The 21,938-nt window shown below is 38.8% G+C and overlaps 1 protein-coding gene across 1 annotated transcript; it reads left to right on the forward strand.

Moving 5' to 3' along the window:
* The first annotated feature begins 1,202 nt into the window (after positions 1 to 1,202).
* On the forward strand, positions 1,203 to 21,551 carry slc17a7a (solute carrier family 17 member 7a). Its single transcript, XM_042505364.1, has 13 exons — positions 1,203 to 1,264; positions 14,437 to 14,689; positions 14,840 to 14,958; positions 15,075 to 15,189; positions 15,266 to 15,353; positions 16,349 to 16,435; positions 16,714 to 16,856; positions 17,034 to 17,183; positions 19,001 to 19,133; positions 19,575 to 19,685; positions 20,522 to 20,649; positions 20,740 to 20,809; positions 20,894 to 21,551. The coding sequence occupies exons 1-13, from the start codon at positions 1,203 to 1,205 to the stop codon at positions 21,187 to 21,189; spliced, it is 1,755 nt and encodes a 584-aa protein (XP_042361298.1). The 3' UTR covers positions 21,190 to 21,551.
* Positions 21,552 to 21,938: the final 387 nt, after the last annotated feature.

A 21,938-nucleotide genomic window follows, 5' to 3' on the forward strand; every position in this document is an offset into this window, starting at 1 on the left:
GTAGCCTCGGCCACCAGTGTGTGTGTGAAAGCACTTTAAGTGCTTGGAAGACTATAAAGGCACTATGCAATTTCAAGTCCATTTACCATTTATTTTAGGAAACTTAAACCAGAGTAAATATTTTGACTTTTAGGCAATTTAGTTTTTTTTTCTGGGCAGTGCAAATTATCATGTCCATGTGCCTTTTACAGTGGGGGGCTTTGGTGGGACTGAGCATTGTAAATTAACATTTTCTTGCCAAATAACTGCAGCTCAAATTCTCTTGACTCTGATGTTATTGTTGTGTATATATATCTAATACATAGTTTTTAAAAATGTTCTATTAAAATGTACTGAATAATATTCTATGTAGTTGAACTCATCACGTACAAATGTCAGTTAAAGTCATTATTGGAGATTATTAAAGCAAATAAAAATAAAGAAGCTAAATGAAAAATAGGCCTGAAATGGCAAACGAAAAACAGTCCTCCCAATCACGCACATAAAAATTGATTAATTTTTAGAACGTGTGTTTGTTCCCCCAATTAAAACATGAAAGTAGCAGAGGACTATGTGTACATACTAAAAACATTTACACCATAAAGTGATGCTTAAAAGGCGCTAATTGTGCATAAAAAATCAACAGAATGCAAGAATAAATGTTTGATCCCACCCTTGGAGGTGTATACTGTTTATGCCCCTGTCAGTCATTTTGTCCTGAATTTTAAACTTGTTTTTCTTCTCTAACATGGACAGACTAAGCAGTTCATCAGGGTGATGGTAAGTAACACAGGTTTAGAGCTGAATATTAAATATCCATATTCCAATATTAATGATCTAAGTATACTATTCTTACTGGTCTCTCTACTTTTTTACCCTCTTGTTTTGTTTATCATTTAAGATTACTGTTAAATCTTGTCCTTTTTTATGTTGCAGTCTTATTGTTACGCACTCCAAGCTGAATCCCTTATATAGAAAGTGCTTATTATTGTTATTACCACAGTCCACATGTCTAATAAAGACTAACTTCATGTCTTTCCTCACAGTGGACCAGGAGGGCCTGCGTCTCTGTGTGGCCCATCTGAGAGTGAAGTGGAGGCTGGTGTGGGCAGGGAGGGATGAGAGAGAGGGATGGAGAGAGAGAGGGAGGACTGTGCGCGCTCAGGCAGGACAGGAGGGCGCGCGGGACATCAGCACACCGGCCGGGTCAAGAAGCTGCAAGGATGGAGATCCGACCAGACAGGTTTAAGGCGGTCGCGGGCAAAACTCTGGGGAAAATTCACAGGTACACACCTATTTCAAATATTCCTGACTCCACCTCTGACTTTCCCCATTTTCACTCGTTTGGTGATTTTGTTCTGCGGGACACAGCAGCTCATCATGCTGCGGGTTTCCACCCTCTGTCCTCTAAACAGTGACTCTCTAGTGGAGAAAAAGTTTGTTCGATGTTGATTTGAACTGGGAAAAGTGACGACTTTTTGTTTTAAAGTGGCAAAAATCATGATAGCGGCAAAAGTCGTGCTTTGCGCAGCGCAGTGATTGCATTGGAGTGGCTGAAGTGGGTGCAAATGCTGTCTGTGATGGTGAAAATGTTTGGTCATATTTTTATGGTAGTTCATTCTTATTTGGGGGAAAATAGGAAAAGAGAAGTCAAACATGGCATGTTATCGGGATAAAAGTGCGCAGTGAAAGTGGACTCGCCACAGTGTGCATGTGGGACAAGAGGGAGGTTATGCCATTATGATTTGATGCTTTATTGCTCACTTTTCCTCTAAAAAATCAATAATGATGCTGTTATTTCTAGTGTTTCACTGTTAATTTGTTTGCTCTCGTTGGTCTAGCTTAAAGTGGCCTGAGTGTATTGGTGTTTCAGACTAGTGTGTAAGTATGGTTACATAATGTTTCCGTGCGTTTTCTGAATGAGAGCGTTGATCAGATGGAACCAAAGTCAAATATCTATCTATCTATCCATCTCTTAGTTGTATAGTTTGTCAAGTACAAACTATGGGTTTTTACACATTAAGTAAAATGATGCAGTAGGCTTGTCTTTTGTAACGTTTCAGGGCATTCTCTTACAAAAGTTACATCTCTGATCAATGAACCATGACATGTATGAAATTTACCAATGAAAGTAAGGTAATAACCTAATTTTATATAAAGATGTGAATCAACAGAGGCCCGACAATATATCATCACAATATTTTAGTCAAAATGCAAGATTTTTGCAATTTCTATCATTTTCAGTATTGCAGTAACATATATTGCTTTATTTTGTGATTTATTACATTTTCTAACGATAAATTGTGTCCCCAAAGAAAAACTTTGCCAGCATCTGTTTAATGCAAGATAAAGTTTTAAAGATGACGTGCAGCCAAATGTTTCTAGTGGACTGAAAAAGCCATTGATTTTATTATTTTAGTAGGCTACCAAAAGTTTAATTTGTATTTGCAGTAATAATAATTTATATAATTAAAAAACTCAATAGTTTGGGTCCATGTATCAATATTACATTGCCACACAACATACTATAATACAATGCTACATCGGATTTTCCTCCTCTATAACTCTATAAAAAAATCCTATGGTGTAATAAAAAAAAAAACAACAGACATACAAGCCATAATAATAATCATTATAGTAATACAAATCTGAAACAATAAATTGGTTAATCTATTAGTCAATCAGCAGAGACTTCATTGGCAAATAGCTAGATAACTGATTTATCTTAGTAATACTTTTCCAGCAAAATGGTAACATATTTACAGCTTCTATAGCCTCTCAGCTCTACTCCAGACAGTTTTCTTTGTCTTATATGACAGAAACTTGAATATCTTTGGGCAAAGGTGATCCTAGACTGGACTGAATCCTCTGCCATAATCTTGTTGGTGATATGTGAAATCTAAATTTTGCTTCTCTGTGCTCGGACTCTGCTGTATGAAGCACACTTTCAGTTTCAAATTGCAACCGTCGTCCAGCTAATAATAAATCTTTTTTTTTTTAATGATGTAATTGGCATACAACAGAAAACCACAAAACATTAGTAAGACTGACTACTGCAGCAGGCCTATCGTTGTCATAGCAAAATGCGCCATTATCATGTCATCAGGGGCACCTTTCTCCAAAATGTTCTTGGGGGCCCCACACATTTGCCTGGTATGCTGCTCCTCACGGTGCACGCCTTATTTTTGTGGACTGCTGGGTGGACAAAACAAGCAGTTTGAGGCTGTTGCCATGGACTGTAGGAAACTGTGATGGACTTGTTTTATTTTTATTATTGTTTTCATTTTCTGCTGCTCTATTGTGATAAAAGGAAATCTGTATCACCTCTACAGCCTGTCTATGACAGATACAGTGGCTATTTGAGATAAAGTTGACCTTGACTGGTACATGTCTGTGCCAGTTTAATTTTTTACGAAAAGATCAACATGCATCCATGCAATCTCTTGTTTAGCAAGTTTTTAGAGTGCCTGATATACATAAATTTGTTACATATCAATACAAATGTTGCAACACAGATTGGTGTGCTGACAATATTTCAGTAAAAAAGAGAGAGAGATTAAAGACACTGATAGAACCTCATGCAATAACCATTGCTTTAAGCTTTCGCTCTCTCAGGATTTGAGGTAGCAACCAAACGTATAAATCCCGTCCTGAAATAGCCTGTTTTTCAGTCCAGCTGTCGGGCCACGCAAATCCCTAAACTCTCCCCTCCCACTCACTCCATCCCAGCCCATGTCACTTCCTCCAGCCGCTCCCTCCTCCTCCATCCTCCATCCATCCATCCATTGAGCCACTGAGACACGCGCACAGATAACTTTCAGCCTATCGGGGTCTCCCAGATTAACAGACATGCAAATCTCAGGCTTTTTCTCTTTTACTGGTCGTGAGCCATGCATGTGCATGGCTGCAGCTGATGCTGTGAGAGATGTGATGTATAAGATTTGATCCAGATTGGTTTTAGTGGGCGTTTCCTCGGCTTAGCCACTGAACTCTGTTTCTATGTGGCCACAGTGTTAGACACAGGCAATGGTTGCAAAAGAAAAAGTGAATATTTTTGGGAAATTTATGTGCACAATGCATGTTTTGAAGCATGCATCTTATTGTGTTTATACGTGGAAATATGTTGCATCCTGAACACAGGACATCCCTGCACTGTGTGAATAGACGAGTGTGTTTGTGTGCAATCTCACCACCTCAGACAAAATCCCCCCCTGATGAAAGCAGCCAGGAGTTCATCTATTATTTAAACATTTTCTCCATCAGAATGCATCTCCTGTTTCTATATTAAACTCCACTAGGTAAGCATAAACTTCTTCACTGTAAGGTCAAGTGCACTCTGCATTTCTACGCTTGCTATCCCTTTTTTTAACAACTTAAAATTAATCCTTAAATATCAACTATTCATCTCCTATTTTCAAAGAATTTCTCCACAGCACTACATGATTGTAATTTTGACTGCGTGTTACAGTTTGTAATAGTATTTCATTTTGCATCTCATAAAACAGATTTCTCAAAAGGCTTCAACGGATCAGGCAATTGCATCTTCAGGATTTCACAAGGAGAGCTTGTGTTTCACTACGCAATGCAAAATATAACAGGTTATCCATTTTTAATCTATTTTTCTGGCGGTGGAGTGCTACATTTTCAGTTACACACAGTGGTCTGAGAAGAGGTCTAAATGAAATGTTCAAAATAATGACATGAGACCTTTTTATCATTCAGGCTTTTGCAAACATCAAATGTGATGTCATTTTAATTATAGCATCCTTATCAATGTTAAAATTGTTGTCATTGTCTTATTATATTTATTACACTGTGTTGTTGGCATAAATACTTTAAGTACACCCAGAGACAGAGCAGCTTTGCTACTTGACTTCTCAGAGGGGTTTCCTGATAAATGAGTGGTTTGTATCACATTTCTGAAAACCTCTGAAATATAATATTGCAGTTAAGTTACCTTAGTTTGTATTTATGGGTAAAGGCTGTAGATATCAAATTTTCACTAGTTAATTATAGTGAGCAAAGAGATTCATAATACAATAGTAGAACTTGAAAATTATGATAGTGTTTTCAGTCAAGTTCATGTTTTACTTTGTTTATTGTGCATTTTGCATTTCTTTTTTTTGTGAAATTAATAACACTCTAAATATGAGTGTAGGGCTGTAGAGAGGCAAAGTGACAACATAAAGAAATGGAAAAAATTATTTACACGACAACATCATAATATTTAATGTCTGAATATCACAGTTATCACAACAACAACTCTGACATAAAGACAAATCCATTTTAACCTTTGACTACCCCAGTTACAGTTTAAATATGGTGACAACCGCAGTGATGTTAAAGCTATTAGACTGGTTATTAAGCATAAAAATGACAGAGGTGAATTCTGTGATACTCTGAAGACTTAAATATTTTTTTAGAATTCACTAAAATGACACATTTGAGACATTCTGCTTGTGTTCCGTATTGATCTTTTGTCTTTCTGTCTTTGCCATCGAGTCACTCTTTACCCATATTGTAAGTGTGTGTGGAAGTGGCTAAATGTACACAGGTTTGCTGAAGGATCCCCTCAGATGATAGATTAGTCAGAGCTAAGCAGTTTGTTAAGTCAGCTGCAGCCGCTCAGCATGCACGGTTATTGGCAGTGAAGCCAATGTATCCATGATGTCAGCTATGCTTCATTATTTCATATTTACGCTGCCTCCCTGTATTGTTGGATGTGACAAAACAGACCTGGAGAGCAAAGAAACATTTTTAAAAAGTTTTTTAATATATCTTTCGACCAAGCTCAGTATAGGCCCTACTGTTAGCTTTCTGATAAAGGTAGTGAGAAGCAGTGTGTGTGTTGTGGTTAGATCCAGTCAACACTCAGAGTGATTGAGTTATACTATGTGAGTATTTAGATAATTTGTCTATGAAGGTCACATGTGTGAGTATTTCAATACAGTGTGTGTGTGTGCATGTGTGTGTTTGTGTGTTTATATGTGCGAGTGTGCATGTGCATGTCCACAGGAAAGAAGGGAAAAAAAGTAGTGTGACAGGATGGGGACGAGGGTGTCTCCCTGGGTGACACAGTCCCACAGAGACCCAATCTGTTCACTTCAGGGAGAGTGAGAGGCTCATGCATAAAGGGGGAGACACCACTATCGAAATGACAAAATAACAGCAATTTGAAAATAAAAAATCCTCGAGCTATAGCCCATTATTTCAAACACCTGACCTACAAAAAGAGGAGTAAAAAGGGGGAAGTATTTTTAAGATGAGGACCAGAGTGGGTGGGATGACATGAGGAGAGAAAAGCATGTTTTACATACAGCACAATGAAGGATCAATTCAACACACGGATGTGGACAAATAATGACCAGGGCGTCTGCCGTTATATAATATTTTTACTGTCAACCTCCGTCACTGTCTCGCTCTCTCTCTCCATCATCCTCTTATCGGAGGATTACGCAGAACGCTCTGTGAATTTAATATACAGGGTAACAAAAGTCCCAGGTCACCAACCAGCACGTGAAAGTCACGGTGGTATTTTTTAAATGATTTAATATTGCAAAATCACAAATTATACAAAATTATTAATATATTTTCCCATAATTAAACAGCAAATATTTAGTAGAAGTTCCCTTTATGCATGTTGTCACTCCTTTCACCTGCTAAAAAAAAAAATAAAAAAAATTATGGTCTATCACACTGGAAGTAAACAGAAATAGCATTTGAGGAGTTTTACATTATATATGATTAAATATTCCAGGGTTGATGGGAAGATTAGTGTGTGTGTGTGTGTGTGTGTGTGTGTGTGTGTGTGTGTGTGTGTGTGTGTGTGTGTGTGGGCTCAGGTTTTGGGGCTGGCTGCACATAAATGCTTAAAAGCTGCAGCGATTAGTTGAATGTGTCATAAGTCGATCAACAGAAAATAAATCTTCAATCATTTTGATAATCAAATAACAGTTTAAGTAATGTTTTAAGCAAAAAAATGCCAAATTTGCTACTTATAGATTCTAAAATGTGTGGATTTCTTTGTCATTTATATCATTAAACTAAATACATTTGGGTATTCAGTTAATTGAATAAAATACATTATGTGTAAAAACTCATAAACTTAAGTTGTAGGAATTTTAAAAGTGCTATTTTCATTATTTTTCTGATATTTGATAAACAAAATGATTTATTAATTAATCCAGGAAGTAATCTATAGTATTAACCCCATTTGAAGGAGCTGCAGGCAACAAAGCATTAATAAAGCAGCAAAACATTTTTTTTTTTTTTAAAGATGTGGTGGAATAATGGCATCCTGAGCAGAAAATGAAGTCATCCTCCATCTTTGTGTGTGTGTGTTGTAATCTGAGCTTCTCTGTGGTTTGTTGTGGCAAACTGGCCCGGCCGCATGTGCATGTTAGTGCGTATGTGTTTCCCTGTTGCTAGTTTATTGGCGCTGCTTTGTGCAGTAAAAGTTCCTACCATTATGACACTTTCTTTATACTTTTTAATTAATTTATTTTATCGATGATCATTAAAATAAAATGCCAAATCAGATAATCGGCAAAATGCCAATCTGACATTTTTATGTCAGATTTGTATTCAGGATTACATTGAACTCTCCTCTCGTGACCAGGTGAAAAGCACAGATATGAGCTCAGTTTTAGGTGTGAATAGTTACTGACTCTCCACTGAGCCTGTAACTATTGTAATTATGATATTCCAGTGAGCCTGAGGTCACGGGACTCCTGCCTGCTCATGCTTTCTCGCTCATTAATTGTTGCCAGCTGAGACCTATCGGGTCCTCGCTATGCTAACAAGAGAAGCTACATCAGCTGAGTGCAAGCTCACCGCATTGTGAGCCTCACACGAAGGCACGCGTCCAGAGAAAAAGCTTCTTTTTTCTGTGTCTCATACCTTTACTTGCTCAGTGACCTAGCACTTTTTATTGTTTTGTGCCGGCTGGCAGGCATACTGCTGATTTATGTAAAAATTAATGTATTTGTTTGTAAAGTAAAAGTACCAGTAAACATCTTTACTGCCACATTAAACACCATATCAGTAGATAGCCGGCTATTTTGAGACACTTACACACGAAAGTGAGATTGCCCTTTAGTGGGAGGCATCTGTAATTAACGGTAATTTTTGCTGTGGGCTAGCCTCGTTAGCTGGTAGCGTATGTGTAGGTGTCAGGCTGCAATCTGTCATGAGGTTTAATGAGGATCCTCCTGCAACCTTCACCAGCTCTGAAGCAGGATGCTGAGCTCTACTCAGGGGGCGAGTCAGCACGTTTACAGGGAGGACAGCAGCGTATGTTTGGCCAACTGATTCAACAGAAAAGATGTGCACACCTTGCTTTGTGTCACATCAGCTTTTTTGATCAGCTTTTTGCTTTGATTTACAGAATTGGGCACAATTTCATCTTTCTTTTGTGTTGTATAAAACACTATGGTGCACATGAAGCTCCTTGTCCAGAGGCCTGTGCACCACCTATCAAATATAGATCATGTGCTGTAACTTAAACAAAAGTGAGAAGCTCTGCCTCCTAGAAATTATGCCCATATACAACTGATTTGAAATAGTAAATACATCTTTAGGGAAAAATAATGCTGAGCATATTATGTTTTCTATTAACACAATGAGGAAATGTTGCACATTAACATATGTTGCAAATCGCAATTTTGTTGATCCTGAACAAATCACCAAACGTCATTCTGTTGTTTTCAACCAAAAAAGGCAATTGTGCAATGCAGTATTCAGTGATATTGACCTGCCTCTTTTATGCCTTTGCACTGGCCAAAGCCATGGCTGGATTAGGGACTTTCTTCAAATAAGTCACAAACGTCCATTTGGACTCAATGATGAACTGATCAGAGTTTGGTGGTCAAAGATCAATGTCACTATGACTGTCTGTCTCATTCTTGTGAACGAGATATCTCAATAACACCTTGTGGGCATTTTTTCAAGTTTGGCACAAACATTTACCTGCACTCAAGGATTTAAGATCAGAATTTGGTGGTGAAAGGTTAAGGTCAGTGTGACCTTGCACCTGTCTCATTCTTGTAAATGTAATATCTCACAAACACCCTGAGGGAATTTCTTCAAATTTGGCACTTGGGCTAAACAATGAGCTAATTGCATTTTGTGGTCAAATGTCAAGGTCAATGTGACCTTGCATCTGTCTCATTCTCTTGAATGCAATATCCTGAGAACACCATGTGGGAGTTTCCTCAGATTTGGCTCAAACGTCCTCTAAGACTCTGAATAATCTGACTAGAATTTGGTGGCTGACTGTCAAAAGTCAAGGTCACTGGCTCTAACTCCAGAACCTATACACTAATTATGACAACATTTTACAAAAAGCCAAAAGTTAACTTCACCGTGACATCCTAATCTCCTGCAAAAAAAAAAAAAACTTTTCTGGCCATTGCTTAACATCATAACTCAGAAACACAGTGGGAGACATTTGGTCAGATCCAGAATACTATGGTAATGGTAGAACGGTAATTCTACTTATTCACATTTAACCAAAATCCCAGTCTCTCCCTAAAGTTAACCATAGTGCATTTGATGCCTAAACCTACCATCTGTTATTATGTCTTTTATTATTATTAAAATCAATATGTGAAATTTCCATCTATTTATTTATTCATCATTGTATTTTTAAACACATTGTTTCTTTTTTTTACTACAGTTTTAATATTTCTGAGCCAATTGCATTGTAATTTCATTCTAAGGTGCACTGTTGTGTATAGCTTGAATGAAAATAAAGTTGATCTAAAGTCAAAACTCTAAAATGGATCCACAATCACACACTTTCCCAAACCTTAATCAAAGTGCATTTGTTGCCTAAACTAAAGAAAGGGAGTCTGGACAGGAACCTGAAGTACTAGTGCCAAGATCCTGCACTTGTAAGCTCGCCATCCTCTCCAATCACTTCTTACCAAAGCCTACGTGGTAATTAAATGGAGTCATTTGTTACCTGAAATAAACGATAACATAATTAAGAAAGCTGTTTAGTTACATACAAACAATTTCTACAGGTGGACGGGGTTAAACATTATAGAAATCATTAGATATTTGACTTGAAACATAAAATAACAACATTTACTGTAAGTGAAAGTAATCCGTTTTGCCAGAGGACTAAAAAACTGAATCAAATGCCAACATGAACCTCAGCAGTGTGTCGTGATTGAGGGGGAAGCATGGCCAGCCACGCCCAGCGCTAGTCTGTCCTTCCATATTCATTTCCGGAAGTAAATCATTTTTGTAATCCTAATCTGAATGTTGTGACAGATTAAGAGAGCGAGAGAGAGAGAGAGAGAGAGAGAGAGAGAGAGAGAGAGAGAGAGAGGACACAGCCTCTCTAATCTCTTACAAATTCCAAAACGTTGCTTCACAAAGTATTACTTTTCTGTTGCCCATTGTGTTTTACTTAACAAGCAGAATATCTCATGATGGACCGATGTTTAGTTTCTCTATCGTTATACTGGCATGTCTTTTATTTTGTGTGTTTATTGATGGATTGCATGGATGTAAAAAGAGATTATGCAGAGTCTACTGTGTGAAAATGGGGGAGGGAGTGAAATCCACATGCATAACTGAGAAATATAACGACTGGCTAGATGAGACAGAGTGTACATATGCAGACAGCTAACAGATAGATAGATAGTGACAGATCATGGTGTAAAAGCTGCAGTGAATTATTTATCCCACCCAAAAACACATCAATAATTTAGCAGTGTCAGAGTCTGACTTGTCTTGTGTTAGCGTGCGTGAATAAGTTATCTTGGAGTTTCAGTATGTGCTGAAAGCCTGAGAGAGATGAATTGTCTTTGCCTGAAATACTGAGCTGCATTCAATGCAGTAAACACTTGTTTCTGAGGAATGTATTGAAGCTCAAATTTTACGAGTTTTTTTAAAAAAGCAACCGTCCTCATCAAATGAAACAAATGCTTGTGATGGTCGTGCCCGTTTCTGTGCATAATTCTCCAGCTCACTGACTAACTGGATTAGCTCAATGGAAGGTAGACGGGTGACACACGAGTGCACTTCGCTGTGAACTCACACAAAAACGAACACTCAGGGTAAAGCACATAGAAAGTGTTGCACTATGCCTGAGTTAATCGGAGAAATGTATCTGCAGAAAGCATTACGTGTTGTGTGTGTGTGTGTGTGTGTGTGTGTGTGTGTGTGTGTGTGTTTAAAAAGTGGGAGATGTTGTTGAGAGTATAGAGGTTATGATAAACAGATGGCCGCTCTCCTGACTTCACTGTTTGACTCTTGTGGAAAAAACGTGACACTCCCCTTTTGACAAAAAATGGCCATAAAAGCCTAAAATAACAACAAATGTTGGTCTCTTCTAAGACAATTATTAACAGAAATTATAATGGTTAACACAGAAATTCCTTTCTTTTGACAAAAAAAAGCATTTAAGATTTATAAAAATTAAAAGTGACAAAATGGATGTATTTTTTTTACTTAAAAAATTGATTATACTCTCTTAAATTTTGCAGTCAGTGAATAGGTTATTTAATCTTCCCTTCTTTTAGGTCAACTTTTTTTCATCTGTGCACTCACACACCGTCTGAATGACCTCACAGTATAAACACACAAGCGCGTCCTTTTGGTCGTGTGATGTGGTTAGATGTTGGTCTCCAGTGATCTCTTGTTTGGACCTCTTGTAACTGCACCAGTACGGCAGCAGGTCCCAGTCGTCCTGAAGGAAAGGACACTGGGGAAATCTGCTGTCGTAGCTTACTCGGCTCCTTGGCTGTAGCGACAGCTGCTTCCACACACTGGGACGTGCTGAGTCAGACACGACTCCAACATGGTGCATGTTGTCTGCGTGGAGGTGTGCATGTGTGAGAGAGAGTGAAATGTGAAAAGTAGACAAATTCTTTGTAATCTCTGTAATAAAAACTAGAATTATCGCCTTACGGTTGTAAGCTTCCACAGCTTTGAAGGAATTTAACAGTAGTACAGAGCACTGATGAATAGCTTCATCTCCTGGTCCAACTGCAGCTCAATATCAGCAAAACCAATGACAGAATAAGACACATAGTTGTAGCCATAACAGTTGGCAATGCTTTGAATATTTTTGTTGCCGCAAAAAACGACACATGTTGTAATGCGGATACATCACTCAACCTAGCAGCGTAGAGCGGCTTTACAATGAGCACAGTTTTAAGGCGGATGCCCAAGAGAAATATCATCGATTCAGTATCCGACAAAATGTCTTTCCTTCTGTTCCTGAGTTATGACGTTGAGTAATGAGCACAAAAGTGTTTCTGCAGAACACTATGATGTCACAGTGAAGTCGGCTTTTGACCTTTTGGATATGAAATGTCATCACTTTATCATTACATCCTTATGGACATATCTGCAAAATTGTATCGTAATTAGCACAGGAATTCTTGGGTTGTGGTAAAGAATGTGTTTTGTGAGGTCATCATTACTTCTGATCTTCAAAATATAATCAGTCCATCCTTGAGTCTAAGGCTGTGTTTCATTAGTTTTTTGACTTTGCCTCATTAACTTTCCCTCAGCCCTTGTTGTTACGTAACAGCAAAGAAGCCACTTGGAGGAGTAGGGCATTACAATGAATCACACCTGCTCTTGTACACCTAAAGCGCAAACTATCACAGATCAGCTACCAGTTGTGAGCCAAGCACAATGCTGCTTTTCAACTCCATTAGTTTCTGATTTGAGTTTTGGTTTGTGATTTGACTATTATTACTATTATTACTCAGGGTTCATCTTCTTTTTCTTCAGTGGTCAGCTGTTTGAGTTTTATATACATTCCTGCGACCTGACCATGTATGTATCAAGTATTTCCTTGCACCAAATGCATGACTGCAATGCACTGTTGGTGATTTAGAACATCTCTGGAGTGACCGTCATTATGGACTCATGGTCAGTCCTCTGAGAGTTGATGTCAACAAGTTCACTTGAGTTTTTCAGACAATGGAATGACACTTATGATGGCGAGGGCGAGTGCAGAGTTGAAGTCAAGTAAGGCATGTTAAACAGCTAATAAAACACAGCCCATATTGACGTTTGTACCAGATTTAAAGAAAATCTCTCTAGGCGTTACTACGTTCACAAGAATGGGATGGACGTGACCTTTAACCTGTGTCTGCCAAGCTCTGATCAGTTCATCCTTGGGTCCAGGACTGTCGTCAAATAGTCTTTTTCCCTGAGAAGGTTCCTAACTGATTTAAATGAATTGGAAGTATCTAAGTGGCAGCCATGATAAGAGCTGGGCAAATTCTCTAAATGCTAACAAAAAGTTCCCCAGTCCTTGCTTTCTTATATCCTTTAGCATAGCGTACACTGGAAACATCCTTTACGAAAGGAAAGCAGATAATGCTATCCTACATTTCTTTTTGTCAGCAACTTTTAAATTGACCCACCATCGCATAATTACATTATGAATGTAAGTGCAGTTGCATTATCATTTGGTACTGGGGTTGTCTTCTCTCAGTCCTTATATTTTTTTCTTACTTCTTTCCTGGACTTCAGGACATTTTCCATTAATGTCAATGAAAAGGTGTTTAGAGAAGACATAGAATATAATTTTTGAATATTCAACTGCAGCCCAGGTGTAAATTGTGCCATATAGGAAAGAAAAAAAAGAGGAAAGAAGTAATTCCTTCAGGGCATACATAAGATATTGCATTCCTGAGAACCTGATGGTTGTATGGTCAATCCAAAAACATTACGCCTCTAACCACGGCTGCCTAAAACACAGAGGCATAAAAATATGCATGGAAAAATCTAAATCATCCTTGTCACAGCATCAAAATAGCAAAGCAAAGGTCCACAGCATTGTTTGGCTCAAAGATATCTGCTGATTCCAGGTTGCCATGCTTCCTGCATTTCCAGCTTTTACAACAAATTTCTTTTTTAAGCATCATTAGCTCACCCGAACCAGAAATCTTCCCCAATGGTCCCAGGAAACCCCCTTTTTAGCCACCATTTCCATGTCATGCAAGTTTTTGTCTACAGAAGAGGTGTGCGTCAGTGTGTCACCTCACTGTCATCTCTCACTCTTTTCATATTTGATTTGTGTGTGTGTTTTTTTTTTTTGGTTTTTTTTTTTTAGGGAAATGCCAGTCTACATTCGAGATCCTAAATGAGCAGTTGGACCAGTTGCATGTTTCAGCAAATTATGAATGACAACAAACAGAATGTTGTCCATATTATATTCTCACAGTGATGCACTATTAGAGCAAATATCCCAATCAGGTTGTGTTGAGAATCAGATTATAAAGATGCATGATAATTTCACAGTGTTAATTGTTACTCCATGTTTGACTTGGAGTGGATCCATCACTGCAAACTTAAGTTGAACCGTTTAAATCAGCAGAATGTTACATCAGATGGAAATAGACTAGACTTGATTTTCTTAAGTGCAGAGGCTGGTTTGTTGTTCCAATTTACTGCACGTTCTGTCTCTGTGTCTCCCCTCAGGTTGATTGAGAAGCGGCAGCCCAATGGAGAAACCATTGAATTGTCAGCGGAGGGCCGTCCTGAGCTGGTGGAGGAGAAGGAGCTGCCGGTGGTAGACTGTACTTGCTTTGGCCTGCCGAGGCGGTACATCATTGCCATCCTGTCTGGCCTGGGATTCTGCATCTCTTTCGGCATCCGGTGCAACCTGGGTGTGGCCATTGTAAGCATGGTCAATGATCACACTGTCTACAAAGGCAACAAGGAAGTACTTGTGGTAAGTGGCAAAATAGAAATTGAAGCTTTTAGATGGATATTGTTTGAGGGTTTATTTCTGTTTCTCTATGGCATGCTTTATTTCTGCTCATATGACTGTGTCTGCAAACCTTAAAGTTAAGTTTAAAGTCATATATCTTCTTTTCTCCAGGCTGCACAGTTCACCTGGGACCCTGAGACGGTGGGGATGATCCACGGCTCCTTCTTCTGGGGCTACATAGTCACACAAATACCGGGTGGCTTTATATGTCAAAAATTTGCAGCCAATAGGTAGAATTTCGGCATTTTTGCAGTATTTCCTCATTTTTGGCATTACTGTTATCTTGTATATTGTAAAGTGAATGTATTGAATCTGAGGCAGCTTGTTTGTCTTTTGTGTGTTTCAGAGTATTTGGCTTTGCCATAGTGGCCACATCCACCCTCAACATGCTGATTCCATCTGCTGCTCGCTGCCATTACAGCTGCGTCATACTGGTCAGGATATGCCAGGGCCTTGTTGAGGTACAATATGTGTAGTGCAGGGCTCAGTGTGAGAATACATGCATGAGTGTTTCACTGACTGTATTGTGTCCTTCAGGGTGTATCATACCCAGCCTGCCATGGGATCTGGGCCAAGTGGGCGCCTCCTCTTGAGAGAAGTCGATTAGCCACAACAGCCTTTTGCGGTAAAGTTACACATGACTGACACATTTCTCCAAAGTTCAATATCTGTGATATTTGCAGAAACATTCAGATCTCTGCCACAGTTAAAGTACCTTTATGTAACATTCAGACAGGCCCAGAGAAAGTGCATTGGGCTTTGAAGCCAATTTTTATAGTGCCCAGTTACTTGAATTACATCTGTCACGTTACCACGTGGCACAAAAAGACTTTTTCCTTTACCAGTTTATCTGATGAAGGTCTTTGTACCAAAATGTTGTTATTAAAGTTCACTCTTGATTGCAAGTGAGGTAAACAGTGTGCCGGAATTTTTGTTCTGCTTTCGTTGGTCTTCTCCTATGCACCTGACCCACAAGTGTGCACAAATTTTCACACTTTTAAAAAGATGACTCTAAATCAATAGATTATTTATAATTTGTTTTTAGGTTTACGAACCCAGAGAAATAACGTGTTACGAATCACTATCGAGATTTGATACATTAAGTCTGACAACATTTTGAAAGTCTAGAGGAGGTGCATGATTAAATCATTTTATTCCCATTCAAGTTAGTGGAGCACTCACCTCTAGTGCAGAATCAGTACAGATGTTTAACTCTGTTGACTTCATGCACCACTGAGAGAAATTTTATAGGAATGAATGGTACTCCACTTTCAACACTGTATCCAGATATCTTTATACATCCATACATTCAGAGCATTAATACAGCAGTAAATAACTATTTTGTATGAAACGATGTATTGAGGTAATGGCAAGAGAATAAAGTCATGCTCTTTCTTTGTGTGTTGTAATCTGAGCTTCTGTTTTTTGTTTTGGTAGCTGGTTTACATACAGCTCCTTTCTTTTCTTTTAAGTTTAAGAGATTAAAAGTGTTGAACATGTGAATTTCTTTGACCACTAAATGACAATTAACAATAAATGTTTTGAGTACTGAAATTATATTATGATTTTAAGGAAAAATGAATAAATTGTTTCTTGTCTTTCTGTGTAATGCCTTCTTAGGATCCTACGCAGGGGCGGTGGTTGCCATGCCTTTAGCTGGGGTACTGGTGCAATACACTGGGTGGCCTTCAGTATTCTATGTCTATGGTTAGTATCCTTATATTCTAATGTGTTTGCTTGCTGCAGTACTATGAATGTTTTGCCAAGTCCTTTATAACTCTAGCACCAGTTCAGATGCAAATGTTTCCAAATCTATCAGCCAGTGTATGTCAAGTGCATTCAATCAAGGCCAAATGGTTTAAAAGGCTTTTATGTGAATTTTAAAAACTTAATATGTGTCTGCATCAGGTGCTCAAAATCAAATCAAAATAATTTCTTCCCTGCCTATTGCAGATGTTGTACAATAATCTCTGTCCCTCTCCCAGGCAGTTTTGGGATATTCTGGTATATGTTCTGGATTCTGGTGTCGTATGAGAGTCCCGCAGCCCATCCCACTATCACACCAGAAGAGAGGAAGTACATTGAAGATGCAATCGGAGAGTCTGCGTCATTTCTAAATCCTCTCCAAGTATGGCCTGATAAGATGCTCATATGTAGCTAATCAATCTAATGCTGAAAATCTCTTAAACGTGCACACTAACACAGATAATGTGAATGCACACTTGTATTTACACACACTTAGCTGACTCTCTGATTCTGTGAAGTGAGTGGATCCCAGTAATATCTTATTACTTTTGGGTGACAGAAATTTAAAACCCCATGGAGACACTTCTTCACCTCCATGCCAGTCTACGCCATCATTGTGGCCAACTTCTGCAGGAGCTGGACCTTCTACCTGCTCCTCATCAGCCAGCCGGCCTACTTTGAAGAAGTCTTTGGCTTTGCGATTAGCAAGGTGAGATTATATTATGCAGACAGCTACAAAGGATTTCTCTGCAGAAGTTATAGTTTGAGATTTTCCAGAAATGTCTACTCACAATTGGAATATTCCCAAAGCTAAAGTCACCCACTACGGTCAACTGCAGTTTCACTGGAGAGTTTGAGTGTTAAGACTTTGCTTAAGGGCACTTAAACTAATTCTGCATTCGCCACCTCAAGCATTTTAAATGATTTATGTAAGATATAACTGTTTTTGGAAAGTTTCAGGAGATTTTTGTCTCTTGCTGTGATGTACATTGCTTTGCCGGAGCCGTATTTCCCAAATCCGAATGTTGTTTAACGAGTTCAACATTATTATGACCCATAGTCACAGCACTCGTGATTAAGTAAATAAAACCCAGGTTGAAAAATACCAGAATTTGTCTTTAAAGGATTACCTCCACCACCAAATGACTGTTGTTTATCAATGACTCACCCCTTGTTACCTCGACTTTGTGGAGAAAACGTTGTTTTTCTCAAATGCCTCAACAGTAAATGGAAAATCGAAAAATGGCATTCTTGATAAATTAAAGTAAAGGCGGCTGCATTTAACAAACAGCCAAACTATATCAAACCATCTGTTTACTTACTTTCATACAGCTGGTACAGTATAATCCTAGTCTCATTTATCCAATGATATGCTCTTTTTATTTTTTGCTACAAAAAAACCTTACTATTTAAAACACGACCGCATTAACAGTCTCTCGCACGGATCAGAAGTGTGCTTCAGTAACTCAATGGAAAAAATAGGCAGAGTTCAAATGCACACACAAATGCAGACCTCTTTTTCCTCATTGATCGCTGAGGTGTGCGAGACAGAAAAAATGTCCCTACAATTCCAAGCTAACATGGTAATAACTGATACGAAAATGGTCATTTTGTAGGTGAAGTGTAAGAGCCGAATGTGTGATTGAACTAACCAGACAGTCAATGTTATTCACAAATTGTACATTAGGTGTCACTGTGCTGAAATCTGGGGCACACTGACAGAAACAAAGAAACTGACATTTATTCACCTCTATGCATGATGGTATGAATAAATATGACGATTGTTCTGCAAAGTGGAGCCGGCAGATCATTTTCTGAACAGTACACGCATCACAACAAAGGAAAGCTGTGGCATCAATCTGAAGCACGCACGTCAGCCAGGTTAGGCCGGTTTAAATAGCTCAGAAAGTAATAGACTTAGCTCCTACACAAGTGGATTTGTGTGAGTCCCATACCCAAATTTTATAGCAGTTTCGGGGAATTAGACTATCACTAGAGTTACAGACAAATCAAATACATTACAGTAACACGTGGTTGTGGAAACTAGTGTTGTCATATTTTTATGCTGTTTTTTGTTTGTTTTTTGTTCATGAAGATATAGTTTTCCATATTTAATCCAAAAACAAGAGCAAGAGTCTGAGAAACTGCCTGACAAAACTGTTGGTATCTTTGTGGGTACTGGAAGATAGCAGACAGTGTAGACATGACAGAAAATGCCTGGAAATAGGGGAGTGTTGGACTGGATGTATGGTTAATGTCAGCCAAACCACCACAACTAATCTCTTTTCTTTGACATTATGTCCACTTTCAGGATATCTAAGGTTAGTTTACAGAAGCAATAATCAGCATAAATATAAATATTATGGTGATCAATGTACTAGTAGTAGAGAGTAGAGATTTTAATCTTTTTCGACCTTCAACCTCCAGTCATTCCTAATACTCAAATGAATTAAAACACTATTTTCGTGTCTCTTTCTAACATGCATATACACATCTTCTCTCACGCTCTCCTCGTTTTTCTTTCAGGTGGGCCTGGTGTCAGCTTTGCCCCATCTGGTGATGACAATCATCGTGCCTATTGGAGGCCAGTTGGCAGACTACCTGAGAACTCACAACCTGATGACCACCACCAATGTCAGGAAGCTCATGAACTGTGGAGGTGAGAGTGTCAAACAGGAACAGATGAGAGTTGGAGGAGGGTTAGAAGGGGTTAGAAAGAAAGTCCAAGACAATGCAATAAGAGGAGTTTGTATAAGATCATTGCAAAAAGTAAAAAATAGGAAAATATGATTCATTTTCCTGACATTCAAGGACCTTCCATATAGTGACATCATTTGTCTGGTAGCTTTTACCCAACAGCTCATAGTCAGGGGGTCTGAAGTGCAGCAGCTGCCAGCACTGGAATAGTATTAATATTTTAGTACACTTAAAGGTTGCATCAGCGTTACTTCTGCATGTGCGTAAACACATTTCTAACACAATTAGAAGTCACAACTGTATAACAGGTGACAATTGCTTGTTGAGACCGAGTATAAAATAGTGGATGCTTTTCCTCATTCGTCCTTTTTTAAGTAGTTTTTGATGTGTTTATGTGTTTCAGGTTTTGGGATGGAGGCCACCCTCCTGCTGGTGGTGGGATACTCTCATTCAAAAGGTGTTGCCATTTCCTTTTTGGTCCTCGCTGTGGGTTTCAGTGGGTTTGCTATCTCAGGTGAGAGACGTTATAAACAAGCATGCTGTATACCTGCCAGGAGATAGTGCAGCGCATAACACTCTTAAAAAGCATTCATTTCCACTGTTATGCTATGAAAACCAGCTTTAGGCTTAAGCAACATATTTAATGTAATGTACAAGTAAATAGGCATGTTTCCCCAAATGTCAAGCTAGTCTGTTTTTTTTCAACCTGGACCCTATTTTCCCACGATTTTGTATTTTTTGTTTTAGTGACTTATGGGAACTACAGTTCTTGAAATTGTTCCATCATTTGGTGAGAGTTTTTGCTATAGACAGGCTCAGATTTTTAGCCCAAGTGTGTGACATTATGGAAAGTAACTTTTTATAAAAGAATGAGATCCTTTTTGTTTAACTACAAACAGCCCCAAAATTACTATTGCCTGACCCACCTGACTCCATATAAATGAATTGTAATTTTATCAGCATAAAACACACTTAATTCAAAGTCAAAAGAAACAAAATAAAACTCACAAGAATTTTCTTGGTTCAGCTTCCCACTATTCCAACAATCAACAACTCTGGTTTTGGTTGAAATAAACTCTTAATTCACCCACTTAGATGTGAAAATATTAGGCCTGGTAAAAAAAAAACAAAAAAAAACTATTCATCAATGCATTGCAATATGTTTTTTTTTGCCAATTCAATATTGACTCAATAATGAGGGCTGACTTGGCTTCATGATAACCAAAACTGCAACTTCTCCCCTAATTGATGTCACTTTATTCTGTTGAGAGAAATGTCAATAACATTTAACAGTAAACTTTAGGAAAGAGGAGAAATAATATTGTGCACTGCATTTGTTCTTTCACTCAGGGTTTAATGTCAATCACTTGGATATCGCCCCTCGATACGCCAGCATACTGATGGGCATCTCAAACGGGGTGGGAACATTATCTGGAATGGTGTGTCCTCTCATTGTGGGAGCAATGACCAAACACAAGGTAAAAAATGTTTCACTGTACCGACTTTATCATGTCAATTAAAAAACTTTCAATCTCACCCGTGTTTGATGTCTTTTTACATCATTTCAGACACGTGAAGAGTGGCAGGGTGTCTTTCTTATAGCTTCCCTTGTTCATTACGGAGGAGTCATTTTCTATGGTATGGCTTGACCTTGAATATAATTTTTTTTGGAGGTGTGTGCACAAGATCCCAGTCTGATCATGTTTTTTTGTTTCTCTCCAGGACTGTTTGCATCAGGAGAAAAGCAGGCATGGGCAGACATAGAGGACACCAGCGAGGAGAAGTGCGGTATTATTGATGAGGATGAACTTGCCAATGAGACAGAGGAGATGTACCGTGGAGGCGGGCAGTATGGGGCCATAAACCAACCAGCTGTTGGTTCCAACGGAGGAGGGGCAGGAGGAGGAGGTGCTGGGGCTGGCTGGGTGTCGGACTGGGATAAGTCTGAGGAGTATGTGCAGCCTCCTGGATACAACTCTTACATGTACGGGGGAGAACAGGAGAGGGAGCTGACATAAAAGATCGACATGATGCAAGTTTGAAAACAAGATGAAGAAGAGGAAGATTGTTTTTGGAAAGGGATTGTAAGAGAGTCACTGCTTTACTGAATGGACCTGCTGCGTGCTTTTGTACGATATTAACGATTGCACATATCAAAAGTATGCATCTGATTCATTCCAGTGTGTGTGTGTGTGTGTGTGTATGTGTGTGTGTGTGTGTGTAGGCACGTGCATGCAGGTGTTAGAGTGATCAGTGTACACAAACACATACAGTATTCATTAGTAAAAACTGAACTCATATCCCAGACTTCCTTCCTGCTTCTGAGCTCGTTGTGATTGGTCAGGAGTTCTGTTTCCATGACATCACTGAGGAGATTCTGTGTGTGGGGGTGTGTGTGTGTGTGTGTATGGTGGTGGGGGGTTGGGGTTGGGGGGGGGGGGCTTTTTGCCTGTGCAGCAACTCTCTCAAGCCACAGGCATTGTGTTGTGTTTAAATTTTTATGTGTAAGCCACACATTTACTTTTTTTTTGCTGGGAAAGCACCTCTGGGGCCTCAGGTTTGAAACACAATACTTTTAAGTTCACAACATTTTCCAAAAAATCACCAGAATTATGGTATTGAGTCAAGTGACTTAGACTCGAGTCACAAATTTGATGACTTTAGATTTGGCTTAAAAGACTTGCAGCTCAATTTGGACTTTCACACCATGACTCGTGACTTCACTTGAACTTTTACTTGAAAATACTTGATACCTCCCTCCAAGCCC

This window comes from Plectropomus leopardus, chromosome 17 (assembly GCF_008729295.1).
Source record: "Plectropomus leopardus isolate mb chromosome 17, YSFRI_Pleo_2.0, whole genome shotgun sequence".
Taxonomy (NCBI): domain Eukaryota; kingdom Metazoa; phylum Chordata; class Actinopteri; order Perciformes; family Serranidae; genus Plectropomus; species Plectropomus leopardus.

Bases quoted from the DNA above. Each gene is read 5' to 3' on its own strand.
- slc17a7a (XM_042505364.1), top strand. From the start codon at position 1,203: ATGGAGATCCGACCAGACAGGTTTAAGGCGGTCGCGGGCAAAACTCTG. The intron at 16,857-17,033 runs GTATGGCCTGAT...TTTGGGTGACAG, and splicing joins CATTTCTAAATCCTCTCCAA to AAATTTAAAACCCCATGGAG. The intron at 17,184-19,000 runs GTGAGATTATAT...TTTTTCTTTCAG, and splicing joins TTGGCTTTGCGATTAGCAAG to GTGGGCCTGGTGTCAGCTTT.